We start from the raw sequence: 27,349 nt of genomic DNA on the forward strand, positions 1-27,349 counted from the left end.
GAGTAGTAGAGCTCAAGGAAACAACACAAAAGTCAAGAGAAACACAAGCTTCAGAGAATCATGAAGGGGATTCTCCAAAGAGAAAAAAGAAAAAGGGAGAATCGTGAAGGGTGAAAAGTAACAACAGGAACAAAAGCTAATCCAAGTTGTTTGCCAGCAGTAGCACGAGTATTTTTCTTATTAGCTAAGTCCAGTTCATCTTGCCTCCTCATCATCAAGCAAGTCCTTATACCCATACCCAGTTCCAACTTCAGTATCCTTTTCCACATAAAAATCCACAGGCCCTTAATCATCATTGAGGTCATCACTGCCATATTGGTCAAAGCCTTCCACAGAGAAGGAAAGAAGGTACAACGTCACATGCACAAAATATTAGAGAAATCTGACAGCGAAAGAAACAACTAATCATGAATTAAAAAATACATCTCAAAATCAGAGTACCAGCGTTTGAAATTAATCACTCTCATCTTAAAATTGGTCTGCAGGTCCATATATAAAGGGCAACATCATAAATCACTCGTGTGGCACTTGTCATGTTGCTTGAATTGTTGCCACGGAGATGACTGGATTATTCAGAGCTAGAGAAAAAAGGTACTATCCCAGCAAGCACAGGAATTATACGACATGTGCTACTGAAACACCTCAACCTAGAGACGATGTGTGCGATAAGGCAGCTGCGTAATCCATTATATTGACGCCAACATCCTCATGTGCTCTTCGGTGACAATGAACAGCTTGTCTTTGTCGCGGATCACGTCCACCGAGTCGATCTCCAGTCCTTCGTCGTTCATGACCAGCGCCTTCTCCGCGCCGACTTTCAGTTTCTCCCCTGAAAGAAAAGTTCGTTTGCCATTGCAACAAGTGAAGATCCAGTTCATGGCGTGTCTACAGAATACTACGTGCGTACCAATGATGGTTTTGAGCTCCTCCATCGTGGTCGTGGCGGGCAGATTTATGAGCTTGCCGGCTTCGGAGCTGTGGTTTCTGACCAACGGATGGCCCTTGTAGATGCTCACCCGGGGCCAGTGCGCGCTGTCCGGTTTCTTGCTCGTGGTGCCGGGGAACCTTCCCCGACGAAGCTCCTCGGACGACGAGCCGACCACCGTGACGGTGTCCGCCCTCGGCGAGTCGTATACCGTTATCGGGTGGCCGACCTCCCGCCTCTCCACGAGCTCGCGCAGCTTGGCCACCGGCACCGTCGTCTGGCGCTGGGTGTAGCCGTCGTCGTCGAGGCTGGCCCCGTTCATGACAAGGAACCTGGCCAGGTCGGCCTGGCCCTCGGACAGCGCGACGCGCAGCGCGGTGGAGCCGTCATTGTCCTCGGAGTCGACGTCCAGGCCGTGCTTGAGCAGCTCGCGGAGAGTGTCGAGGTCCCCGCGCCGCGTGGCGTGGCACAGGAGGTCGCCGCCGGCGCGCCGGTTCGAGTCCCGCGCGACGTGGTACAGGCTGCTGAACACCTTGTGGTGCCGCGCCGCGATAGCCTGCCACAGCGCCGTGTTGCCCTGCGCGTCTGCGGTTTACATACACCGGTCGCGAATAGTTAGCAAACTTGATCGCACTGAAAATGCAGGTGTGTTACTACGTACCTTTGATGTTGACGTTGCAGCCGTGGCTGAGTAGAGCCTGCACGCAGTCCTCGTACCCCTTTGACGCGGCGATGTGCTGCCAAGAAGAGGGCACAGAGATGAGCACACGCGCAAAGCAAACTGTTAGAGCTGAGAAATGCGCTCCTTTCTTACTTACCAGCGCGGTTCTTCCCTTGGAGTCACCGACGTCAGGGTCCATCCCGACCTTGAGGAGGTCCTCAAGGAAGCCAGCGTTCCCCGTGGCGGCGACCGTCAGCAGATTGCACGGGACGATGTTGCCGCTGCCGCCCGCTCCGGTGCTCTCGCTCTCGCCCAGCAGGTCCTTCATGTCATGCACCTCGATCTGATGCTGCAACACCAACCCACACATCACATTGCTGACCGTCAACCTGGACACATCGATCTGACAGACACAAAGAAATGGAATGCATCAACGAACCTTGAGCAAGTTCCTGAAGATGAGGGCTCTGTCGTCGGGCTTGCTCTCCATGACCTCCCTGAGCGTGGCCTGCTTCAGCCTCAGCAGCTGGCTCAGCGTCCTGGTCCGGAACGTGAAGGTCTGCGGGCGGTCGCTCAGCGCGCTCACCTCGCCCAAGATGTCCATGGTCCCCAGCTTTCCCACCACCTCCTCCCGCTCGCCGTTGAAGTATATGATCTCCACCTCGCCGGACACGATGATGTACACGCCGTCCGCCGCCTCGTTCTGCACGATCACGTCTTCCTTGGGCGGTATGTACTCCGGCTTGGTCTGGGTGACCAGGAGCAGCTGCGCATCTCTGGAGATCCCCTTGAAGAGGTACACCTCCTTGACGACGGGGAGGAAGAGGTGCTCGCAGATGCTCTGGCAGATTGACTTGGGCAGCTGGTCCATGAGCTGCTGCTGGTTCAGGCTCTCCGCCCTGAACTTGAGGCACATGTAGGCCAGGATCTGCTGCTGCAGCCGCGGCGGCAGGCGGTTCCGGCACACGAAGTCGGACGCGGCGCAAATGCTGTTCCTCTGGCAACCAGCGGAAACTTATTAGTTAATGGCGATCGAGATTCTAGAGTGCTTCTGTTGTGGAAGTCGACAGACGTTGACACTTACGAACTCCATGGTGCGGCGTGTGCCCTGGAGGGCCAGGTTGGTCATGTTGCCGCTGAGGTAGGCGGCGAGGCCGAGGTTGAAGAGCATGTAGAAGATGTTGAACATCATCTCGAGCTTGTTCTGGGCGTGTAGGTCACCCTGGCCGACGGTGCTCATGGTGGTGATGTAGCGGATCCACAGGCTCTCCTGCCGGAAGTTGGGGGTCGCCGCGCCGATCCACGTCTTGTCCCTGTCCGGGTACCGGTCCGCCAGCAGGTAGTAGAGGCACCCGGCGCCGTGCACCAGGAACAGAGTAACCTGAATGCATGCACCATAAAGATTTCTTTCAACAAAGTTCAGCTGCAAATGCTATCCGACCGATGGAGCTACTCTAATTAATTACCGCGATGAGCCGTGCGCAGCGTATCCAGAAGTAGCTGAACCTGATGTCCTTCTCTAGCCTGACGATCGAATTAGGTCAGCCATTGTCGATGGAGTTCGAGCTCTGCCTCTGAGATATATGCATGGCTGTTGCTTAATTAATTAATTAATTACCTTGGGAAGAACAGTTGGAACTTCCTGAGACGCCAGAGCCGGAGCAGGACGAGCAGGCTGTACAACAAGCCTTCCCTTGCCTTGCCGTGGACGAGGTAGGACAGGCCTTGGAACGGAATTGTCGACGCCACGTCCATGATGAAAAACGTCGACAGATACCTATATATGCATTAACAAGGTTGCAGGAATACATAGAAATCCATGGATCAAACACTAATTAGCGAACCTGAAGGCTATCCTCCTCCTGTCGCGGACGAGGAGCTGCGTCCTGGAGTCGATGTAGGCGACGAAGAAGGTGAGGACGATGTCGACCGTGAAGAAGATGTCGACGACCATGTCGGCCACCTCCAGGCCCCGCTTGGGCGAGCCGTCCATGAAGGCCACCTCGAACGGGTACACCCACGCCGAGTACGCCGTCAGGATCACCATGAAAGTCTCCCACCACCTAAACCATGCGCGTTACTGTAAGCGGTTGCAGTCCGTGCAGGTACCGATGGTGGTCTCGTCACTCACCTGTATCTGGACTCGAGGGGCGAGACGACCCATTTGTCGCCGGAAGTGAACTGGCTGAGGCTACTGCCGAGGGGCGGCAGCATGAGCTTGGACAGGTTCTGGGCGTGGAAAGAGCGGGAGGCGCCGGAGCCGGAGCCGGAGCCCCTGCCGCGGCCGCTGCTCATTGCTCCCGTCCAAGAAGAGGTACGCGTTCGGTTCGTGGTCATGTAATGTATTCGGTTCTGCTATAGGGGAGCTCCGCATCCCTTTTTTTTTTCCTATCCAATACGCTATCGAATACGTGATTCGTCTTGTTGGAGCGTCTCGCTTCCGGTTTTCGAATCAGCTACGGAACACGTGGTGGGCTTACCAAACGCTGGATACGGTTTCGGAAAGCGAAGGATGGCCGGATAAAAATATGGACGCCGCTAACTGTCACATGTGTGGACGTTAAAAAATCTGTCTACATGTTTTGTGTGGTGTCTAAGAAGACTAACACACACGTCTGTGTGTGGGCAAAACAACTAGCGTCCACACGCCTTTTTTTTTCCTCCCGGTCCCTTTTACACGCGTGCGTGTGGGCGAAATAGATAACGCCCACATGCCCGGTACGTCAGGCCCGCACGCCCCACGTGACACTTTACCGCGCGCCCCGCAGTTGCCATGGGCCGGACCCTCGTTCATGTTCGTTTAAGTGCAGTTGTCATGTCGCTGAACTACGGTTGCCATGTCGGACAACTACAGTTCTCATGTTTGCTCAACTGCAATTGCCATCTCAAGTCAAAAGTTCCAGATTGCCATTTTTTGGACAACTACAGCTGTTGCCATATATGGTCTGATCTAATGCAGTTGCCATGATTTCATAACTTTAGGAGTTGCCACCTACTAACACTAGGCAGTTGCCATGTAGCGCTACAAAAAAAGACATGGCAAAAAACATGTTCGGGTAAAAGAGAGAGTTGTCATGTGCTCACAAGCACACTAGGGCAGTTGCCATTTAAGAAAAAAGAGTTGACATCTGCTTACGTGCACGCTAGGGCAGTTTGCCATGTACCATGCCAAACATATGGCAACTGACATGTTCAGGTAAAAAAAAAGAGTTGCCATCTGCTTGCAATCACACTAGGGCAGTTGCCATGTACACTGCAAAATGCATGGCAACTGGCAGCTTGTTTGTGGGAGAGGAGGCGGGCGTGTGGGCGAGATGGCAAACTGCCCACACACCAGCCCTTGTGCGTGACTGAAACTGGTGTGTGGGCGAACTGCTAAACGCCCACACACTGACCCCTCCGTGTGGTAAAACGGATGTGTGGGCGACCTCTCTCACACACCACACATGCGAATTGTCCTACGTGGCATACAAAATCAGCTAATTCGTGCCAAGATTCGTGCAAAAGTTACTGGACGATGATGGAGGCGTGTGGGTGAGTTGGCTAACGCCCACATGTGTGGGCGTTAACATTTCCGAAAAATATATATAAGGATGCCGATAAGTGCCACACGTATGGGCGTTAGGGAGACTGCTCACACATTTTGTGTGGTGTATAAGAGAAATAGCCCACACACCTATGTGTGGGCAAAATAAGTAATGCCCACACACCTTTTTTTCCTCACGGTCCCTCTCACACGCGTGCGTGTGGGCAAAGTAGATAACGCCCACACGCCCCATATGTCAGGCCTCGTACCTCCTGGTCCTGCACGTCACACGTGACAGTCACCGTGCGCCCGCAGTTGCCATGGTCCAGACCCTCGTCCATGTTCGTTTAACTGCAGTTGCCATGTCGCTGAACTACGGTTGTCATGTTGCTCAACTGCAGTTGCCATGGTTGCTCAACTGCAGTTACCATGTATGGTCTGGTCTACTGTAGTTGTCATGATTTCAAAATTTTAGGAGTTGCCACATACTAACACTAGGCAGTTGAGAGAGTTACCATGTGCTCACAAGCATGCTAAGCAGTTGCCATGTAAAAAGGAAGAGTTGCCATCTGTTTACATGCACGTTAGGGCAGTTGCCATGTACCATGCAAAAAACACGTGGCAACTCGGTAAAGAGAGAGTTGACATCTCCTTACGTGTACGCTAGGCAGTTGCCGTGTACTCTGCAAAACACATGGCAACTCGGGTAAAAAGAGAGTTGTCACCTACTTATAAAGCACACTAGGGCAGTTGCCATGTGCGCTACAAAACATGTGGCAACTAGCAGCTTGGGTGTGGAAGAGAAGACGGGCGTGTGGGCGAGATGGCAAATGCCCACACACTAGCCCTTATGCGTGCGTGGAAAGTGGCGTGTGGGCGAACTGCTAAACGCCCACACACCAGCCCCTCCCGTGTGGTGAAACGGACGTGTGGGCGACCGGGTGAACGCTCACACACCAGACCAGTCCTACGTGGCACTAAAAACATGCCAAGATTCGTGCGCTCACGAACGGACGCGGATCCATGCGTGTGGGCGAGATGCAAACGCCCACACGTGTGGGCGTTAACATTTCCGATATATAATTGTATAAAATAAAGGACGCTGATATCCACCACACGGGTGGCATAATAGGCATTCGCCCACACACCATGTGTGGCATGAGCGGGGGGCAGCCCACATGGGCTGTGTGTGGGCGAACAGTAGAATTGCCCACACGTGTGGGCGCAGTTACTTCGTGCCACACGCCCAACAAGTACTACTCATCCCCACCTCACGCGTGTGGCACGAAGCAAATATGCCCACACGTCCTGGCGCAGCTACAATAGGTATCCGTGGGATGACGATTTAATTGCCATCCGGGATGGCAGGTGTAGTTATCCGGGATGGCAAATATGGTTGTAAAAGCATGGCAACTCTCTCTGTTTTGGTTAACTATAGTTGTCATGTCTAATTTATGGTAGTTGCCGCGTGTAATCAAACCATAGTTGTCGTGTATGATTAACTACTTGCTACATATGGTCAAACAATAGTTGTCATGTGTGTTTACCTAGTTGCCACATGTGGTTAATCACAGCTGCCATGTATGTTTAACTGATTGCCACGTACGCGCAACTGCAGTTGCCATCTAGCAAACGAATCATAGTTGCCATGTGTGTTTACCTAGTTTCCATGTACGCGCAACTGCAATTGCCATCCAACAACATATGACTGTCGTGTGGGCGAAAAAACAGTTCGCCCACACACGCGTGGACTAGGTGATGGCTGTGTGGGCAGAAACTAGTTCGCCCACACAGCACAGTTGGCAACCGCGTGCTGTGGGGCGTGTGGGCGACCTCGCCAATGCCTACACACCGGTCTTGTCCTACGTGGCACGCGAAAACTGCCTCGATGTGTCAAGATTCGTGCAAACTTAACTGGACGGTGATCCGGACGTGTGGGCGAGTTGCAATGTTGCTACATGTGTGGGCGTTAGTGTTTTCGAAAATAAAATATATGACCGTTTAGATTTATTTTTCACATGATAATATGTGTCTCATTTATTCATAAGGATCACAGTATAAGTCACGTACACATCGATATCACAAAACCGAAAACACAGCAGAACGTTAGTCTTTGAAAAAAAACTAGCCAAGAAGGAAAAATACAATCAAGACCGATTAAACCTCTAAACTCACTAAAGCCCGTCATCTACTTTTGGCGCCACCACAGTACCCATCAAAAATATGACGGATCACCTCCTCACCTGAACTCGACGCGTCTTCATCGCTGATATGCAGCTTTACAGACCTCTAAGATGGCTCACCAAAGGCTAAAACATTACCGTTTGAACGAATCAGACCCGGACACGTCATCAAACTCTAGATCTGGCACCTCCTGTCATCCACGAAACACGAACCTAGCACACGGTCCATCATTTTTCAGATGTCGTCGAAACAGACCACAATCTGCATCCACTCTTGGACTACCTCCCAAGCTTCGCGCCGTTGCTAGAGCAAACGCCATCGCAACGGCGGAGCACGAGGACACAGGTCACGCCATCCTTCCTTGAACAAACTGGTTTTCAAATCCCTATCCAATTATAGGACCGATCGCCTCGTCGGGGAAGGATCTGAAGAATTTTTATTCAGTGCCACTATCGCCGCCGCCGAAGGCAAGACGATGAACAATCTAAAAAAACCTAGACTATGAGGGCCTAAAAATGATCCATACGCGTGGATCTGACGACCATCGGGGAGCCACCGGAGGACGGCGCCGGAAGATTGGCCTTTCCTGGCAGCGGGGTTCCAGACACCAGGCACGAGAGAAAAACTCTTCGTCACGCGCAACAACCTGTCCATGACATTTGGATCACTAAAGTGGATTATCCAATCATAGGTAGTGCTCCCTCCGTCCCATAATATAAGTGTGTTTTTGCACTAGTGTGGTGTAAAAAACCTAGCCTAGGAGGGCCTAAAAACAATCCACACGCGTGGATCCGACGACCCCCGGGAGCCCCGGGGAGCCGCCGGAGGACGGCGCCGGAAGATTGACCTTTCCTGGCAGCGGGGTTCCAGCCACCAGGCACGAGAGGAAAACTCTTCGTCACGCGCAATAACCTGTTCATGACATTTAGATCACTAAAGTGAATTATCCTATCATAGATAGTACTTCCTTCGTCCCATAATATAAGTGTGTTTTTTACATTGGGATGGAGCAGTATATATGTGCTACAGTAGTAGCTAAATGAAACCAAGACGTGCATATGGTGTGGTCGGCCAGGCGGGATTGAGATCGAAGGAAGAGAACCGGCCCCGCAAAAAAGAAAAAGGAAAAGGAAGAGAACCGAGAAAGGCAAGTGCAAAGCGAGAATCAAAATGCATCAAAATAATAGAGGCTGTCATTGCTTTTGCCCAGCAGTAGTGGAGAAAGAGGGTCCTGGTCCTGTCCGGAATCAAATCAAAGACTTGCTGAAGCCGTCATTGCTTTTGCCAGGATTCAGTGAATTTGTACGTCAGTTCACTGTGTAGTTGGCAGCTACTCCCTCTACTCCAAGATACTACAGTTTTTTTTTAAACTGAGACAAAAGATTTGCATCGTCAATTAAGAAGAGAATTGCCCAGAAAACCGAGCAAAAGGTGATACAAATTAACCACACATATGAGCTACTCACATACCATACAACCTCATAAACACACGATCAACCCAACTATACCTAACACGCAACGATCACCAACACCCACACTGCTACATCGCAAAGAAAACAATTGTCCCAAGTCAAACTTTTTCAAGTTTGACCAAATTTATATATGAAAAATAGACCAACATCTACTACTAAATTAGGTTCATTAGATTCATCATAACATTTTTTCACGGGATTGCTATAACTCATCTAGCTGAGTTCTAATCTGGTCTCATTCACAAGTTCATCCGTTGGGTTAAAACCCACGCCGTGATTCGTGCAATTGCCTCAGGAAATCGTTGTACGTGGGTAACAGGCGTTTCCTATTTGGTGGGGCTCTTACCTGGGCCGGCCTGTTTACTCTTTTCTTTCCTGTTTTAGAACCACCAAAAAAAGAGTGTCAATCGCAGCACGAACTGGGCAACTCGACCTGATGTGCTAGAATTGTCTCAAAAAAAAACCTGATGTGCTAGAATTCTTCTTTTATACTTTTAATGCAACACTGAAAAAACACACGGTTTGTTGTTTTGGTTTTCTTTTTCTATTTCCTTTTTTTCTTTTCTTTTCTTCAATGCGCGAACTTTTTTAAAATGATGATCTTTTTTCATAATTGTGAATTTTTTCTTCAGAATTGATGAACTTTTTCAATTTTTTCTTTATTTTCAAAATCTATGAACTTTTATTCAAGTTTTATGAACTTTTTTGTTAAAATTGATGAACTGTTTTTGAAAACTGATGAACTTTTTCAAATTTGTAAACTTTTTTCCTAATCTATGAACTCTTTTTTCAAAATCGATGAACTCTTTTTTAAAATCGATGAACTTTTTCCAAAATTGATGAATTTTTTCCAAAATTGATGAACTTTTTCCCAAAATCGATGAAATTTTCTTCAAAATCTTTGAACTTTTGTCAAATTCATGAACCTTTTTCCCAAATTCATGATCTTTTTTCAAAATTTGATGAACTTTTTTCAAAATCGATGAAGTTTTTCTGAATTCAATGAACTTTTTCGAATTTCCAAACTTTCTTACGATGCTGGTGAACTTTTTTATTGCAAATCTATTATGTTTAAAAAAAATATGATTCCTTTTGTTCAAATGATTTATATGTGTATGTTAATGTTGTACCGAACGAAGTATTAAATAGCAGTGTTTTTGGATTCTAGTGAACTAAGTTGTCTTGGCCCAGTGGTTGTCTAGCTGAGACTTTGGCCGACGAGCAGGTTCAAATCCCACCTCTTTGATATTTATTCTGATAATATTTTTTCTTTTCGCGTCAGGTTTTTGAAGAGGTTTCTGGGCCGGCCAAATAGCGTCCTGCACGGGCGCTAGGAGCCCTAAGCGGCGCTGAAAGCGCTCAACAGGAGCTCCCTAGGTAACATGGCACATGGCTGGCCATTTTTGTTTTCACTCGTAGCTTGTATCTCACTTGTCAAGCAGTGGTGGGCTTTTACGGCATTTTCATGTTTCCAGACTCTGGGTGGTTGATGACCCACAAAATAGGGGATCAATTGTAGCTCTTTTTGATAAGTAAGAGTGTCGAACCCAGCAAGGAGTAGAAGAAAATGACAAGTAGTTTTCAGTAAGGTAATGTCTGCAAGTGCTGAAATTGTAAGTAGTGGAGTAGTTTGATAGCAAGATAATTTGTAACGAGCAAGTAATGGTAGTAGAAACAAAAGTGCAGCAAGGTAGCCCAATCCTTTTGAGTCAAAGGACAGGCCAAAGCGGTCTCTTATGATAAGCAAAGTGTTCTTGAGGGTACACGGAAATTTCATCTAGTCACTTTCATCATGTTGGTTTGATTTGTGTTTGCTACTTTGATAATTCGATATGTGGGTAGACCGGCGCTTAGGTGTTGTTCTTACTTGAACAAACCTCCTACTTATGATTAACTCTTCCGCAAACAACCGCAACTACAGAAAAAGTATTAAGAATAAAATTTAACCATAGCATTAAACTTTTGGGTCCAACGGTCTCTTACGAAATAACGCATAAACTAGGGTTTAAGCTTCTGTCACTGTCGCAACCCACCATCTAATTGCTACTCTACGATGCATTCTCTTAGACCCAAATATGGTGAAGTGTCATATAGTCGACGTTCACATGACACCACTAAGGAAATAACAACATATATACTATCAAAATATCGAACACACACTGGTACAACGACATGATATACAAACAGTTTTTAACCCCTTTCCACGACGACATTTGGAACCGTCACCAAGTGAGTGTGGGCGATAGGGGGTCCTTCCCACACGACCCAGAAACCGTCGGCGATAGGCCCTCCTGGGACACCGAATGAGGTCATGTGCGATCGGGCGAGGCATCGAAACCCAATCATTTCCGTAGGTATGTACATCCTGAAGGAAATATGCCCTAGAGGCAATAATAAAATTATTATTTATTTCCTTATTTCATGATAAATGTTTATTATTCATGCTAGAATTGTATTAACAGGAAACATAATACATGTGTGAATATATAAACAAACATAGTGTCACTAATATGCCTCTACTTGACTAGCTCGTTAATCAAAAATGGTTGAGTTTCCTAGCCATAGACATGAGTTATCATTTGATTAATGGGATCATATCATTGGAGAATGATGTGATTGACTTGACCCATTCCGTTAGCTTAGCACTTGATCGTTTAGTATGTTGCTATTGCTTTCTTCATGACTTATACATGTTCCTATGACTATGAGATTATGTAACTCCCGTTTATCGGAGGAACACTTTGTGTGCAACCAAACGTCACAACGTAACTGGGTGATTATAAAGGTGCTCTACAGGTATCTTCGAAGTTACTTGTTGAGTTGACGTATTTCGAGATTAGGATTTGTCACTCTGATTGTCGGAGAGGTATCTCTGGGCCCTCTCGGTAATGCACATCACTATAAGCCTTGCAAGCAATGTGACTAATGAGTTAGTTGCGAGATGATGTGTTACATAACGAGTAAAGAGACTTGCCGGTAACGAGATTGAACTAGGTATTGAGATACCGACGATCGAATCTCGGGTAAGTAACATACCGATGACAAAGGAAACAAACGTATGTTGTTATGCGGTTTGACCGATAAAGATCTTCGTAGAATATGTGGGAGCCAATATGAGCATCCAGGTTCCGCTATTGGTTATTGACCAGAGACGTGTCTCGGTCATGTCTACATAATTTTCGAACCCGTAGGGTCCGCACGCTTAAAGTTTGATGACGGTTATATTATGAGTTTATGTGTTTTGGTGTACCGAAAGTAGTCCGGAGTCCCGGATGAGATCGAGGACATGACGAGGAGTCTTGAAATGGTCGAGACGTAAAGATCGGTATATTGGACGACTATATTCGGACTTCGGAAAGGTTCCGAGTGATTCGGGTATTTCGGGGTACCGGAGAGTTACGGAATTCGCCGGGGAGTATACGAGCCTTATTGGGCCATACGGGAATAGAGGAGAGAGGCCAAAAGGAAGGAGGCATGCGCCCCCCTGGTTCGAATTGGACAAGGGGTGCAACCCCCTTTTCCTTCTCCCTCCCCCCTCTTTCCTTCTCTCCTACTCCATCAAGGGAAGGAGGAGTCCTACTCCCGGTGGGAGTAGGACTCCCCCCTTGGCGCGCCCTCCTCCTAGGCCGGCCGCCTCCCCCCTTGCTCCTTTATATACGGGGGCAGGGGGGCACCTCTAGACACAGCAATTGATCTCTTGATTTATTAGCCGTGTGCGGTGTCCCCCTCCACCATACGCAATCGATAATATCGTAGCGGTGCTTAGGTGAAGCCATGCATCGGTAGAACATCATCATCGTCACCACGCCGTCGTGCTGACGGAACTCTCCCTCAAAGCTCGGCTGGATCGGAGTTCGAGGGACGTCATCGAGCTGAACGTGTGCAGAACTCGGAGGTGTCGTGCGTTCGGTACTTGGATCGGTCGGATCGTGAAGACGTATGACTACATCAACCGTGTTGTCATAACGCTTCCGTTTTTGGTCTACGAGGGTACGTGGACACACTCTCCCCGCTCGTTGCTATGCATCACCATGATTTTGCGGGTGCGTAGGAAATTTTTGAAATTACTGCGTTTCCCAACACATCCCACATGATGAATCCCAGAAAATCATTTCCGTAGATATGTATATCCCAGACGGTGAATCCCAGAAAATCATTTCCGTAGGTATGTACATCCCACATGGTGAATCCCAGAAAATCATTTTCGTAGGTATGTACATCCCACATGGTGAATCTTATAAAATCATTTCTGTAGGTATGTATATCACACACAGTTCTTTGTGTGGAAACATTTGTGCAAGGTGGCATTCATCACAATATAAAATCGATGTCATTAGATGCATCACTTGAAATAACTTTCATATTGTATATCTCTAGTATTGTAGATGTTAATAATTTGGTATGTAATTATGATCAACTTTATAAAGATTGACTTAAGACAAATCTTATATGCAAGTACAGTAAAAGGGAAAACGGAGGGATACTTAGTAGCCATTTCAGTCTTTTTACAGGTCAGTGCCTCAGTGACCTTATTTCGTATGGCAATGGGCATCCAATCTGCCCAGGTATGAGCCCACGATAGAGTTCCTGATGAATGAAAAAACTACAGCCTGAATGTATCTACATATTTGACAGATCTGAATAATTGGTTTTTATAGGTTTAAACAGATGGGACACACGCAAAATATAAACAATTTGGATGCTAAGACGGTCAACTTTCAATCTTCACTAGCTTCTCTCAAGGCTTCATTTATCCGTATGTGTGCTTGTATGTCCAAAATTATTTGAATCAAAAGAGAGGTATTAAGTGATTTCATACCGCACAATTAGTTGCCGTATGATGTTTTAATAAATTACTCCCTCCGTTCCAAAATAGATGACTCATCTTTGTACAAATTTGGGTCATCTATTTTGGAACGGAGGGAGTAGTTGACTGATATATTCCTAAACCTCAGTCGCCTCAGATTGCATTATTATCCTGAAATTGTGCAATATATTTAGTGCTATGATAGAGTATTATTGTTTCCCTCGGGTCTTCTATGAAGTTTGCATATTCTTTTCCAGCAGCCGATCTTCCCATTCAGACAATCTTTCTGCTTCCATCTTTGACAACAGGTAAATCAATTTGTTCTTTGCTTATCACTAAAGTACTAGTACTACTAATCACCACATATATTCCCAGATGTTTGCATACAAATTCGCTGTTCAACCAAGCCGTAGATACATATGGAAAATATGATGAACACTGCCATAAGAACACATATGTCCGTGCAATATATCTACCGCTTCCATGGGTATACTGATATGTCTGACAGCCATATCATATATAGTAACACAACCAAGATGCATGGTGAGAACACCTACAAATGAGTCTTCACAAGTCCTGTACAAAGTCTCTCCCAGTCCAACTCTCTAGAAGCACACTCCAAGCATCATGCCGCTGACCTGAAAAGGAGGCGGGGATAAAATTTTGAATTTTCCGCTGCTCCAAAATTATTTCCACTCATAGCAACCATACACAGATTGAAAAATGATTGGAACCATATAACCGAGAGATAATTACATATGTGAATCATCCACCCAACTTTGAAGTGAGGTGGGGATTCTCTCTTTATAAATACTTGCTTCTGAGATACATCTACATAAGCTTTCATATTACTGAACATAAAACTAAGGTTTTCACTCCAACTCTTGAATCAGCTAATTAACATGCTGATCGAACTATGGCAAACAATAAAAAATGAGATGATGATAAAAAATGAGATGATGATAAAAGATGCAGTATGATTCCATTTGGTCCATAGAAGTTTTAATGGGAAAAGAAATTTCAGTACAAAGGATATTATTTGGTCCATTCAGAAATCTGTACTAAAGGAACATGAAGGTACTCATTATACAAAGAGATTTCACTCAGGTAAGGCGGTAAACCAGATCACACTCACTCAGATCCTAATTTTTAGTCAAACCAATCATAACCTATCATTTACCAGCACCCAATTACAAGAACCACCAACGAAGAAAAGATTATTCAAGTTTTTCTCAAAGCAGAGGAAGTATGTCATTCTGCTACCGCTTAACACAACAGCATTCTCATCCATAAAAGGCACAGGCATATGCAAGAACAGGGAAATAAACTGGCTGCAAGGTAGTTGAATCTAAATGGCAAGGACAAAAGGCAAAAGAGAATCCAGCCCAAGCGGGGTGGGGGGGGGGGGTGTAGAACATGCGTAAATTCCCCGCCAAGCTAGCTCAAGGCATGGCGAAGGTAATGGAAAACTGTTGAGAAAGCAGGGCCTTGAGAAAATATCCATGAGGAAGCGATACATGAAAGCATGATGGGAGGTTGCTAGGTGGGCAATAGTTGAGCAAGGTATTTTAGAGAAAATGATCTCTTGAAATTTTGGTAACCGAGAAATGTTACTATTAATAATGAAGGTGACACATTTTCGTTAAACAGTTCAGACACCTGAACTTGCATGCCGCAGATAAGCTTACCTGCTCAACCGATACATCACAATAGCATATCTAACTGAACAATTGTTTTGTGTGTCGTCGTGCCCATCGTGTCATCCACCAACGGCTCACAAGTCACAACTTTAGCTCCATCGTGTCCACCAGCAATGCCTGTTTTACAAACATAAGAATTCAAACAACCAATGACTTTCCAAAGAAAACCCCAAATAGATACAAGGAGGCAGCAACTAGATATTAACATAAACTCGCAGCTGTAATTTGAAACGATGAAATGAACTCCATTTATTGAATTTTTTCGCGGTATAAATGAACTTATCAGTTGTCACTTGCAACAGGACTCTACTGCAAGTGATAATGGACAATTATTTGTAAATTGCATACCAAGTCGCTGTTATGGATTTCAGATTATTAGCAAGATCAGCAGAGATATAACAATATTGATATACAGAAATATAACTAGCTGTTAAGCTTCCAAATGTGCCAATTGAGCTACTATTTGACATTGCAGTTGGTTCAGGCTAACTTTAAATTTTTAATATTAGTTGTCTTCAACTTCAAAATGCTATGTATCTCATCTTGAAACAAACACTGCACTGCAGCTATGTGCTATGAGGATGACAACTACTTAAAGTCGTTAACTTCGCACGGAAGAATGTGAACAACATGTAACCAAAAATTAACTCTGTTTTGCCATATCCACAGTGTAAACGCATGCTAGTACCTGGAGTATAGGCAATTTCAAATGGATGGTACCAAGAATGGATGCTAGTCTTAGAGAGCTTGTTGAACCGCCATGACTCGAGATGGACCATGAAGACACCAACAACTGTCCAGAAGAACACCACATTGTTTTCCTCGGCATACCCTATCACCTGTGGGGGATCTTTCTCTGGATTTAGCCCAAGTAACTTGTCCAGTTCAATACTTCTCCCTGGCGTCCATATTTCGACACCATCGCGGTAGGGCTTCAGACTCCATAATTGGGCGATAAAGCCGTATAAGAAGAGGAAACCCATCTCACCACCCTCTGCTCGCATAACCGCGAATTTGACAGGACTGAGCGGGGTATAATAATCCCCCGGCAGCAGCCTCAGATCTAGGCTCTTCCTGTTCAAATCAAACTTGAGGATACTTCTCGAACCCGCCATGGTAAGCGACCAGTGAAGGCAATCCCCTGCCAGCACAGCGGGGTTGGACCTGAAAATGAACAAACCCTCGGATGGAAGCGGCGTTGAGACGCAGTCACCCCACACGCCGGTCTCCGACGAGTAAACGCAGGCGAGCCCTGTCCTAGGCTGCTTCCCGTTGCTGCCTACCAAGACCACCCGGAAGTGGCCGACGTCTCCGGCGGCGCGAAGCACCGCCCCGCTGATATCACCCTTGGCCCCCTGGAACTCGAAATCCGGGGGAACGGCCAGGAGGTGCTGGTGGCCGGCGACGGGATCCCACACCAGGACCTCGAACCGGATCTTGTGGAAGAAGAGCCCGAGGCCGTGGCGCCATCCTAGGGTCATGTAGCAGCCGTCGAGCTCCAAGGAGAAGAGTCCGCGGGGGAGGCGGTAGGGCGCGCCCGGAGCTGGCTCGAAGGTGATGCTGTCGCCGACGTGGTCGATGAAGAAACCGAGGAGGGGAGGGCCGCGGCGGCGCAAGCAAGTGCATACCACGGAGGCGCGCGGGAGGAAGGGGGGCCTGCATACGAGGGGATCTTTGCCTTTCTGCTCTGGCGCCGGCGGCGATCTGCGGAGGAGGCGGCGGAGAAAGCTGGCCGTCGTCATCTGGCCCTCCGGCTGTGCTCAGTTGGTGCGGGCTGTGAGTGTGAGTGATTCTTGAGATAATTACGGGATGTGTATATGCTAATAGACAATTGTTGCATGATCAGATAATTACGGGATGTGTAGATCCATGGGAGAAATTCTGGAGGTGCAAATCAAATTATCAACTGTGTTTAGAAATTCTCGAGGTCCAAATCAAATCCTTGCGAGCTAAAATGAATGTTAACAAGAAGATTATAAAGTTTGTATCCATTACAAAAGGGGAAGAGAAGGTGTGGTACCAAGTGAAGTATGAAAAACTTCCTATCTTTGGTGGCAACTGCGGTCTGCTAGGCGACGGCGAACATGACAAGGCATGTCTTGAGTGGGGTAATTTTATCCTACGAGATGTGGGCAGATGCAGAGGTCGAGGAAGTGGTGGTCATGGTCCTGAAGGTGTACAAGCTTCTGATGGAAACTTCGGTGGATTCATCGAAAGAGGTAGAGGCGCGGGAATTGAAGATACAGGCCGCGGGCAAGGGCTTATGGTTATGGGTGTTGACGTAATTCCTGTTAGTAGCTGGCGGTTTAATGGGCTGTAGCGGAATAATAATTATGATGCTTTGAATAATGCACGTAATTTGGATGCTAGAAATGATGGTAATGGGAGACAAGATGTTAGAATGCACGATGAAATATTTTGGGAAAGAGAGCTGCTGAGAATTCTAGTTCAAACGAGAATGGTGACCCAGCAATACAATACACCCTTCCAACTACTGAAGGCACCACTGTTCATGTTGATAAAAACACTATTATGGCAGCTATGGTGGATCAGTTTGACAAGGGACAGAAGAAGGGGACATACCTTGGGGGAACCCCTCTAGAAAAGCGCAAACTAAAATAAATTTAACGGAACTGTTGGAGTGGTAGTAGATAGTACCAGTGCAAGTTCAACCTTTGAATCAGAAGGCTCCCTCAAGGGGTACCGCCGAGAGCAATGAAAACCATGATATGAATGGTCATGGTACTCCACCATGGCAATTTGAGAGCTCCTAGACCTCAAGGGGCGAGTGAGAGCGGATGTGATTTTCCTCTCGAAATCTCGCTTGGATAAGGATAAATCTAATTTCTTGGGGAAAAAGTTAGGTTTTGATGATTTGTACATCCAAGAATGTGACGGTAGGGCAGGGTGCTTGTTTTGTTTTTCAACTATATTAATAAAGTGGAGTTAAACTATCTGTCATCCAATTTCATTGATGTTTTTTATGGTTGATGTTGAGGTTGATTGGAGGTTGATAGGGTTCTATGGGTACCCTTCTTGGGATCAACGCCATTTTTCTTGGAATTGTTTGCGTGACCTTCATAATAAAGCATCATATCCATGGGTTGGTCGTCATCTCGTCTCGCCCTCCCCGCTGCTGACTGTTGTGCGGATGGGGATGTGAAGTCAAGTGCGCTCGTCACTCGACTAATAAACTAAGCTGGCTAAACCAGACGGTTTTATTCTTCAAGGCAAAGCCCACCGTATTCTTCTTTTCTTTCTTCTCACAATGCCATTTTTTCTTCATATTGCGAGTCCCATTCAAGATGATAATAAGATCGAACGGAAAAATATATTCAATCAAGTGTATTGCCGAGCAATGAACTGTTCCATGACATAGGAATTTTGAAGTATCTTGTTGGCTTCCACTTCCAAGAAATTACCTGTTATCTCGGATGAATAATACCTCATCTCATTCTCCAGTGTGTGGGTCAAAGAGCTCCTGCACAGTAGTTTTAAAACAATTGTTCCCCTTCTTGTGATCACCTTTCTAGATGTGTTTAACTAAATCCATAGTAGTTTTATAACATATTAATTTTCTCACCATTTTCAACTCTTTAGATACAATTGTGCCTGATAGCTAATGCCACCTCCTTGATGGCCTCGTCATGCTGCTAAAGATGCTCAGCTCCTTCTCCCTCAAGGTGCCCCTCTTCCTCTCAGAAGTAGGAATGTGATAAGAGGCTTGTCAGGGTTATCAAGGATGACGGTCTCCGACTGTTGCGTGTTTGGATACTCAATGATTGGTGTATCGAGAGGCTCACTAGATCCCATGGCATGCTTGCCCATAGTTAGACCCCAGGAGAGGATGGTCTGCACCCAAGAGTAGTTCTGGATGGGCTTGTTGAGGTACTCAACGTCCTTGGGGTGATCCTAAGAATGAAAGGCAATGTTGTTATTTTATGATTGGCATGTTAGATCTAGTGAAACAAGTTACAGGTCAGCTAACCACGATGTGGCCTTCGTAGTGCTCAACCTCCAATAGAATGGTGAAGGTGTCCTGGTCACACTGTGCACCTCCAAGCTCTCTAAGCTTTGACACCTGGATCCATCTCGCTCTCCACTTTAAAAAGATGGTTGTACACCTGTATTGAGGTAACTTTGTGTCACATAACTCAAAGACCATCTTGGCAACAACGTTCAGATGCACCACCTGGAAGCCCTTATCAGTCCTCACTTCTCGCACGATGATATTAAACTTCTTGTACATGACAAAGGTTGACATGAAAGGATCTCATTTGATTGCATTCCCTTTCATTGACCCCCTCAACGATGCCTTGGCAGCCTTAATGGCCACCTTGGTATCAGCCATAGGCATCGCCACCACTAAAGAACACAAGTGAGGCCTCTAAAACACCTTTGCATCCTGAGTTAACGATGGTCGTTCTCAACATATGAGCCAAAGGTTTGTTTGATGTCCGACAAAATAAGGGCCTGACTATAGTCTTCCTTGGTCATTGCCTACAACCGTTAGTATCAGAACTAACCGAACAAGAATAATGCATTTACCATGCTAGCATGTATTGATCATTAAGATGAACACACTACTAAATCTACCATACTAACATGAATTAATTATGAAGCTCAACACACTACCAAATCTGCCACACTAGCATGGATTGATCATGAAGCTCAACACACTGCCAAATCTACCATACTAGCATGAAAAACGACATGGAAAGCATGTAATACTAGCACATAAACATCAATCTAACACAACACCATGAAATCATCACTGCCGACAAGCAAAACCTATCATAAACCAAGACGACACCGCTACCATCTGATCTACCACATCCTCACACAACATTCATGAAGAAATACTTGCATAACCTACCATACTACTTGTAGATGTACTCTAATTTAGCACATACTCATAGATCTAGGCAACAACAAGTAGGGTCTGATGTTACTTACCGCCACCGGAGGAGCAGGGCACGGAACAACTCGAAGAAGAGGAGGAAGAAGGATCGCCGGCGCTGACCTGAGAAGATGGTGCCGCTTACATATTCGTTGGGGGAGGAAGTTTCCTGGGGCGGAGAGCTCATATGGGAGGGAAGGGGGATGGTGGCGCAAGTTAAGGCAGTGAGTTCAGGTGGGGGGGGGGGGGTGGGGGTTAAATAGGCGGAGGCAATTGGCGAGAGATGACGAAATTACTCCCACCAATTTTTCGGGGACTCGCGCGATTTCGCGCTCTCCCCGATCGCACGAGCTTGATGCCGCGTTCCCCTCCATGCACACGGAGAGCTTGGCTCCCGAGAAATTGCCGGTTAGAGGGTTTCTCACGGGCTGGCTGAGCGGTGCTTTGAGGTTCATGCGGGCCAAGATGTCAATGCAACCCAGCTAACCAAAAGGGTGAATTTGGTCTCTCGGAGCCTCCATGGGGATGCGAGCAACCAACCACGTCCTTGATGTAACTTTTAATTGTATCAGAGATCTTTCTTGTCCGTGTGTGGTTCAGTCTCTCCAATTTGATGCAATTTATCCAATTAGTGAAAAGGTAGAAAAAGTTGCTCCCAGTAGTTTCTTCCAACGGGGAACTAGGAAGATGAGCAATGATTTATTGGAACGTATGCTCTTCAGGAAGCTGCCCCGCTTTGTAAATGACATCTCGAATCCTTTCACGTGGATCCAATCCAATCTGAACTCTGAAGATGAATTTATCTCAGGACTGCAGCAAGTCTGAAGCCTCCAGATGTTGATGTCTGGTACCAATACAGTTGTTCCATTTTCCTTCTTCTCCTTCGTCATCGTCCGAGAGCTGGATCCGGCCGTGGATGGCACTACTAAAGATTGCGGTTTCCACAACTTGGGACGATGCAAGCGAAAGAGTATAAATGTTCATCTTCTTCAGATGACTTGGAACACTTCAAAGATGCACAGCATGTACAATTCTACAGTCTACTATTGGAATATATTGGACTATCATACATGTTCAGACACAACCAGGGTAACCAGCAGAGACACAAAGAATCACAAATAAACCAATCACGGAAACTAATTAAGCGATTGCATTCATCCTTGTATATGTGCCAATTGATCAATCCAGTGGCACCAGAAAGAATGCACAAGTATATGGCTATCTGCTTCATTACTGTATTCATCAGCAGCAGAAGGATGTTCACCTTATACCAGCCAACAGAAGAAGGATGCACAAGTAAGTATATCCTATGCCTACCCCAACTTCATCGGTGCATCTACTCTAACCCTATACAACTAAACTCAGCAACACTCTCATTCAACGGCAGCAGCCCACCTCAACTTTAATCCGGCAAAATCTGTTGACTTCAACTCTGATCAGCAGGATGTTCTTTCTAGGAAGTCTCTTGACTTGAACTCTGATCAGCAGCATGTTATCCCTAGGAAGCCTGATGACTTCAACTCTGACCAGCAGGCTCTTCTCTCTGGGAAGCCTGATGACTTGAACTCTGATCAGCAGGATCTTCTCTCTTGGAAGCCTGATGACTTGAACTCTCAGCAGAAGGAGCACGTGGGTAGATGATGTTGTAGTGATTTCCCGTGTACAGCAGGGTCACACTCGGACGGGGAAATCCAGGACCAGTGTAGATATCTCGAGCATATCCTTGTTGGAATGATTCCGCTCTGAGGGGGACCTCAAGCGCTGTGGCCAAAGCCACCAACATAACATGGTCCGCGTCCACACGAGCTGGAATGACCTGCTCGAAGCACCACTGTTTGTGCAACAACAAGTCAGGTAAAATGAGTGTCGTGTATCCAACAATGTATGCACTTGAAATTCAGCAGGAGGTAATCTAAGGGAAGGGGATGCTGATACTGACAACTTCCAGACTGCAATTTCCTTGGTCGACCTCTGGTATATTCGGTACATAATCCTCACTGTGCGAGCATATGTGGATAGCTACTAGTAATCTGAGGAAAGCAAAAACTAACCAATAAAATGTGTCAGAAACATGAATTACAATGAACAGAAGGAAATGTAAGTTCAAGGGTGTTTCTCTCACTGTCTTGCGTCTCATCATACGTGCTGAAGAACTGGAGAAGTTCCTCTTTACGGCAACTAAAAATGGCACATATTATGTCAGTGAGATGGAATGTGTTCATCTACAATACTTCGATGGAATTGCAGAAAACCATAAGAATCAAAAACCTGCTAGTTGATTCCGTGCCCTTCCATCTCATTACTTTCTCAATCAGCTCCTTAAATGCCTGAAAGAATCAGCAACTCGATTATTCATGGTTGATAATCATTACATACCATAGGATACAATAATACATACAGAATATTGATCAATGGCAGGATATAAAAGAACACAGCTAAGACACCTCCCTGAGAAGCTTCAGTCATTACAGATATACTATAGCATAGTAACAGAACAGTGAGGTGGCTGTACAATAATAACCAGCAGGCATGCATTGTTGCAGTGCTCAAACAAGCATAAAATTATGTTATTTCCCAATTATATTGCTGTTGTTCCTTTGCAAGTAAATTTCTCTTAAGGTTGTTGTTACAATCGGGTTGTTAACTTCATAATAAGCTTCAAATTTGAGTTTGTGCCAACATTGTGTAAAACTGTGACGGCATGCCACTACTGTTAAGCAATTGTGCATCTCCTGCAAATGACAAACAAAGATAGTGAGATGCCAGATGATGCTTGAAGTGTACTTTGTAACCTGAAGAGAATCATCATCCCTTGCAAGCATGTTTATCCAAGAAAGAACAAATATGGAGGAGGTGAGAACTTACTCTGCTGGTCCTGGAAAACTCAGAGTTCCATCCAAGATTTGCATGTTGCACAGACATTCTTTCAACAACATCAAGGAGACGATGCTCCTCATCTGTGTCCTGCCTATCAATAACTTGCTCCTGTTGTACATTCGCATAAACAGAGAAAGTTAAATAACTAAACCTACATCATATGCTAAGAAAAAGAGAGGAGGTCAATTACTAGGTAGGAAAATATGAAGCTCCTGTAGAAACACTCCCCATCTCCAATCACCAGTCTAATTTCCGAATAGGCATCAAGATGGTTCGCCTCGTAAGAAGAAACCATATAACGATTCCTTACTTCATTGATGGGACGTGTCTGCAAGAACCACACAAATACAAGAATTCAAATTACGGAGTATTTTTTAACATGGAAACAACATATCTAAAAAGGTGATGGAAAGTTTGTTTTTATTCCAATATTCGGTTTTTAAAACCACTGCCATATATAATCCCATCACTGATATTGATCTGTTGCTGTTCAATAAGAAAAGAAGAAGATATCTGTTAATGTCTGATAAACTCAACAACAGTACAAGTACGATTTAGCTTCCATCAATTTGGTACACAGTTTACTATCCATAAAAGAGAGAATAATCTGTCTGAACAGTTCATCGTACAGGAACCATGAATCAAGTATCTTGTGATCTCAGACTTTCATCCTGATATTTCATGCACTTCAAATTTGAACATCACATTAGGCAAAATGTTGACAAACCTGGTGCTCCACATGTGCTGAACCTATTTGCTTTCCTTCTCTACGAAAAATCTATTTGATAAGAAATAAAGAGAAAGAAATTAATGTCTGATAAACTCAACAACAGTACAAGTACGATTCAGCTTCCATCAAACTATCACAACCAAGAGTTAACATAAAGTTTAGTATCCATAAAAGAGAAAATAATCTTTCTGAACAGTTCATCATACAGGAACCATGAATCAAAGTATCTTGTGATCTCGGACTTTCATCCTGATATTTCACGCACTTCAAATTTGAACATCACACTAGGTAAAATGGAGACAAACCTGGTGCTTCACATGTTCTGAACATATTTGCCTTCCTTCTCTACGAAAAATCTATTTGACAAGAAATGAAGAGAACGAAGTTAAAGTCCATACATCCGGGCAGTCTTACAATTGTACAGAATCAACAAGAAACCAAGCATTTTCCTTTTCCCAGTAAAAAAAACAAGAATGTAATAGCAAGACGACAAACGTTCAAGTCCAAAGCTCTTTATTTTCAGCAACTATTTAAAAGAAATTATATTCTGAGGCTTCTGAGCGAGTTCCAGGTACCAATCAACCAAATGGCGAAACTTCTCAACCAAATCCTGAAGTGGTCAGAGATTTTGCATGTAAATGGCAAATTATTTACAGAAATTATATTTGGCTATGCAGTGCTGAACAAATGTCTAGACTAAATCTTTTGATAGCAATATCTGTTTACAAAGGAAGATCGTACATTCGACTTCAGGCTCTGTTACAAAAATATTGCAGTAATCAGGACATGACCTCCTGATTTCCACAAACAACAAGGACGTGTGTACTGCTCCCAACATTTGCCCAAGATTCCTCCTATACTCTAGGATGCCACATGATGCTCAAACCAAGATCTTCTATGCAGTTGACTTGCCTTGGTTAAACTAACAGGTCCAGAATTAAACTAACAGTTCACATTTGCCACATGATTGCTCTTTTGCCTTGGTTAAACTAACAGGTCACATTTGCCACATTTGCCTTGGTTAAACTAACAGGTCCAGAATTAACATGAACAAACAGAAATCAAGAGTCCCAATTCCAGTTTCCATGCACATAAAATAGGTAAGTACAAGAATGCTGGTCATACCACCCAAGAATCACAAGTGCGAAGAGTAAACAAGATTCAGGTCATACCTTGTTTTTGAGCCAACTCCAGAGCGATTTCCCCTTTTCAGGCCTGGGTCTCACCTTAACTTGAGGTAGTTTCTTCTCCTACTCCACAGAGTTAGCATCAGGATTCACACATTTCGTATTAGCAAGGTGAAAGGACTAACAAGATTGAAAAATGTGGAGTTATCCAACTCCTCTCTAATCTTGCCGATTTTTATATGAATTGAGTTTCGATTTTTGAGGCTTCATAGTCAGAATCAAACTTTCAGGTAACAGATGACCTCCTGATTTCCACACATTTTCGCTTCAAAATATGATGCAGATTTCGGAAAGACCCACGAGCAACAAGGGCGTGCGTACTGCTGCCAACATTTGCCCAAGATTCCTCCTCTACTCTAGGATGCCACATGATGCTCTAACCAAGATTCCTTGCCTTGATTAAATTAGCAGGTCCAGAATTAACACGAACAAAGAGAAATCAAGAATCCCAATTCCAGTTTCTGTGCACATAAAGTAGGTAAGTAAAAGAATGCTCATATGGCTATACCACCCAAGAAAATCACAAGTGCGAAGAGTAAACAAGATTCAGGTCATACCTTGTTCTTGAGCCGACTCCAGAGCGATTTCCCCTTTTCAGGCCTGGGTCTCACCTTAACTTGAGGTAGTTTCTTCTCCTACTCCACAGAGTTAGCATCAGGATTCACACATTTTGTATTAGCAAGGTGAAAGGACTAAGAAGATTAAAAAATGTGGAGCTATCCAAATCCTCTCTACTCTTGCTGATTTTTATATGAATTGAGTTCCTTCCCCGGACCCTGCGCAAGCGGGAGCTACATGCACCGGGCTGCCCTTTTTTTATTTGAGTTTCGACTTTCGAGGCTTCGTAGTAAGATTCAAACTTTCAGGTAACAGATGACCAAAGGCCCAAACTTCTCGACCAAACTCTAGGGTGGAGTAAGAGATCAAAGGCTTTTGCATAAAAGTGGCTGAGGATCCAGATAATGTATGTCAAGTTAAGTAATCCAGTGCAAACATTCAGACTAATTTCTCCTATAATTCAACTCATTTACACTGAAAACTGATTCATTTTGGCTTAAGGATTTTCTTGTTGAAGTATCACAGCAACTACTGCCACCACATATCCTCATATATACCTCCCCACATTTCCACTTTCAGCAAAATATGTCATCACACTGAATAGAAGAATCAGTTAGAACAAGACTGGACACCTAAATCTTGAATAGTTTCGAATAATCACAACAAGGTGTTCGTTCGTTCTAAATTCTTACTGTACCGCAAGAGGAACTCCGAGTCACAATCATGAAACTGTCCCCAACATTTGCCCAAGATTCCGCTTGTATATTACTCTAAATCATCCCCAAGATTCCAACAAACTTAAGAGATCACAGTTCCACACCCCGAACAAGAAAATGGTCAGGGTTCCGTACTCCAAATCACAAGCGAGCAAGCAAGAAAAGACCAGATTCAGGCTATACCTTTTCCTTTCCCGGGAGCGCGTCCTTGGCGTGCGGCGATTCCACCTGCTCGAGAAGAAACCAAGAAACGCTCAAGAACGCACTCCAGGAACTCCAAGAAACTCAAAGAAACAACATCGCGAACGCCCATCACCTGCTCCTCCTCGCACTCCTCGATGATAACCGACTGCCCCGCTCGTACCACCTGCTGGAACACCCGCGTGTAGTCGAACTGCAGCGTCGCGTCCCTCGGCACCACCATCCTCCTCCCCGCCGAGGAGCTTGACCCCCCGGCTTCGAAGGCGGAGGCGGAGTCGGGGATGCTGCCCGCGGAGCTTGGGGAAAAAGATGGCGGAACGGCGGCGATTCCCTTGCCCTTCCGGGGGTCCACCACCGTGGCGGGGCTCGACCCATCGGCGCCGCCTCCGGCCTGCTCGAGGTGGAGGGGCGCCGCGCGGGGAGGTGGCGGCGCAGCAGAGCTCGGGGCCCCATCCCCATTGGAGGAGGAGGCGGCGTTGGAGGCCGGTTCTTCGATGCGGTCCTCCTCGACCGGTTCTGCTGCTCCTGAACCTGAACCTGAACCGGGTGGCTCCATCGCGGCGGGAGAAACTTGGAGGACTCGCGTGGCAATTCCACAAACTCGCGAGGGCGTGGAGAAGAAAGGTGTGCGGGGTGCGGGATGGAAAAAGGGAGAAGGGTTGACGGCTATTTATTTGGAAATTCTGATGGCGGTTTGGTCCCTTGGGAGTTCCTGTTTTGCAAACAACTCCACATTGAACCAAGCATTAGTACAGGGCAGGCACACACTTGTCATTTGCGGATACAGCCCACACGGAAGATAAAAATTACAAGAAAGACAATCAGAAACACGCGACCAATCCATGGTTGAATAGGTAACACGTGTCATGTCGCACAACATAGGTTGTATCCGGGCATTCAAGAGG

The 27,349-nt window shown here is 45.7% G+C and overlaps 3 protein-coding genes across 3 annotated transcripts; all 3 read right to left on the reverse strand.

The window, feature by feature from the left end:
• Positions 1-394: 394 nt before the first annotated feature.
• Positions 395-3,986, reverse strand: LOC123135790 (potassium channel AKT2). The gene is made up of 10 exons (XM_044555003.1): positions 3,718-3,986; positions 3,431-3,649; positions 3,205-3,363; positions 3,053-3,110; positions 2,671-2,967; positions 2,026-2,583; positions 1,744-1,935; positions 1,587-1,662; positions 908-1,510; positions 395-829 (listed from the first exon to the last, which is right to left on the reverse strand). Exons 1-10 carry the CDS (start codon positions 3,921-3,923, stop codon positions 687-689), a joined length of 2,511 nt encoding a protein of 836 aa, XP_044410938.1. The 5' UTR covers positions 3,924-3,986; the 3' UTR covers positions 395-686.
• A 9,925-nt stretch (positions 3,987-13,911) lies between these two features.
• LOC123135791 (uncharacterized) lies at positions 13,912-17,141 on the reverse strand. Its single transcript, XM_044555004.1, has 3 exons — positions 15,964-17,141; positions 15,264-15,392; positions 13,912-14,213 (listed from the first exon to the last, which is right to left on the reverse strand). The coding sequence occupies exons 1-2, from the start codon at positions 17,015-17,017 to the stop codon at positions 15,280-15,282; spliced, it is 1,167 nt and encodes a 388-aa protein (XP_044410939.1). The 5' UTR covers positions 17,018-17,141; the 3' UTR covers positions 13,912-14,213; positions 15,264-15,279.
• Positions 17,142-21,307: 4,166 nt separating this feature from the next.
• Positions 21,308-27,092, reverse strand: LOC123135792 (uncharacterized). Its single transcript, XM_044555005.1, has 12 exons — positions 26,560-27,092; positions 26,427-26,471; positions 25,527-25,604; positions 24,955-25,032; positions 24,088-24,138; positions 23,780-23,830; positions 23,243-23,380; positions 23,041-23,160; positions 22,444-22,502; positions 22,298-22,353; positions 22,115-22,221; positions 21,308-22,006 (listed from the first exon to the last, which is right to left on the reverse strand). Exons 1-12 carry the CDS (start codon positions 26,998-27,000, stop codon positions 21,692-21,694), a joined length of 1,539 nt encoding a protein of 512 aa, XP_044410940.1. The 5' UTR covers positions 27,001-27,092; the 3' UTR covers positions 21,308-21,691.
• Positions 27,093-27,349: the final 257 nt, after the last annotated feature.

Source organism: Triticum aestivum, chromosome 6B (genome assembly GCF_018294505.1).
Source record: "Triticum aestivum cultivar Chinese Spring chromosome 6B, IWGSC CS RefSeq v2.1, whole genome shotgun sequence".
NCBI classification, from domain to species: domain Eukaryota; kingdom Viridiplantae; phylum Streptophyta; class Magnoliopsida; order Poales; family Poaceae; genus Triticum; species Triticum aestivum.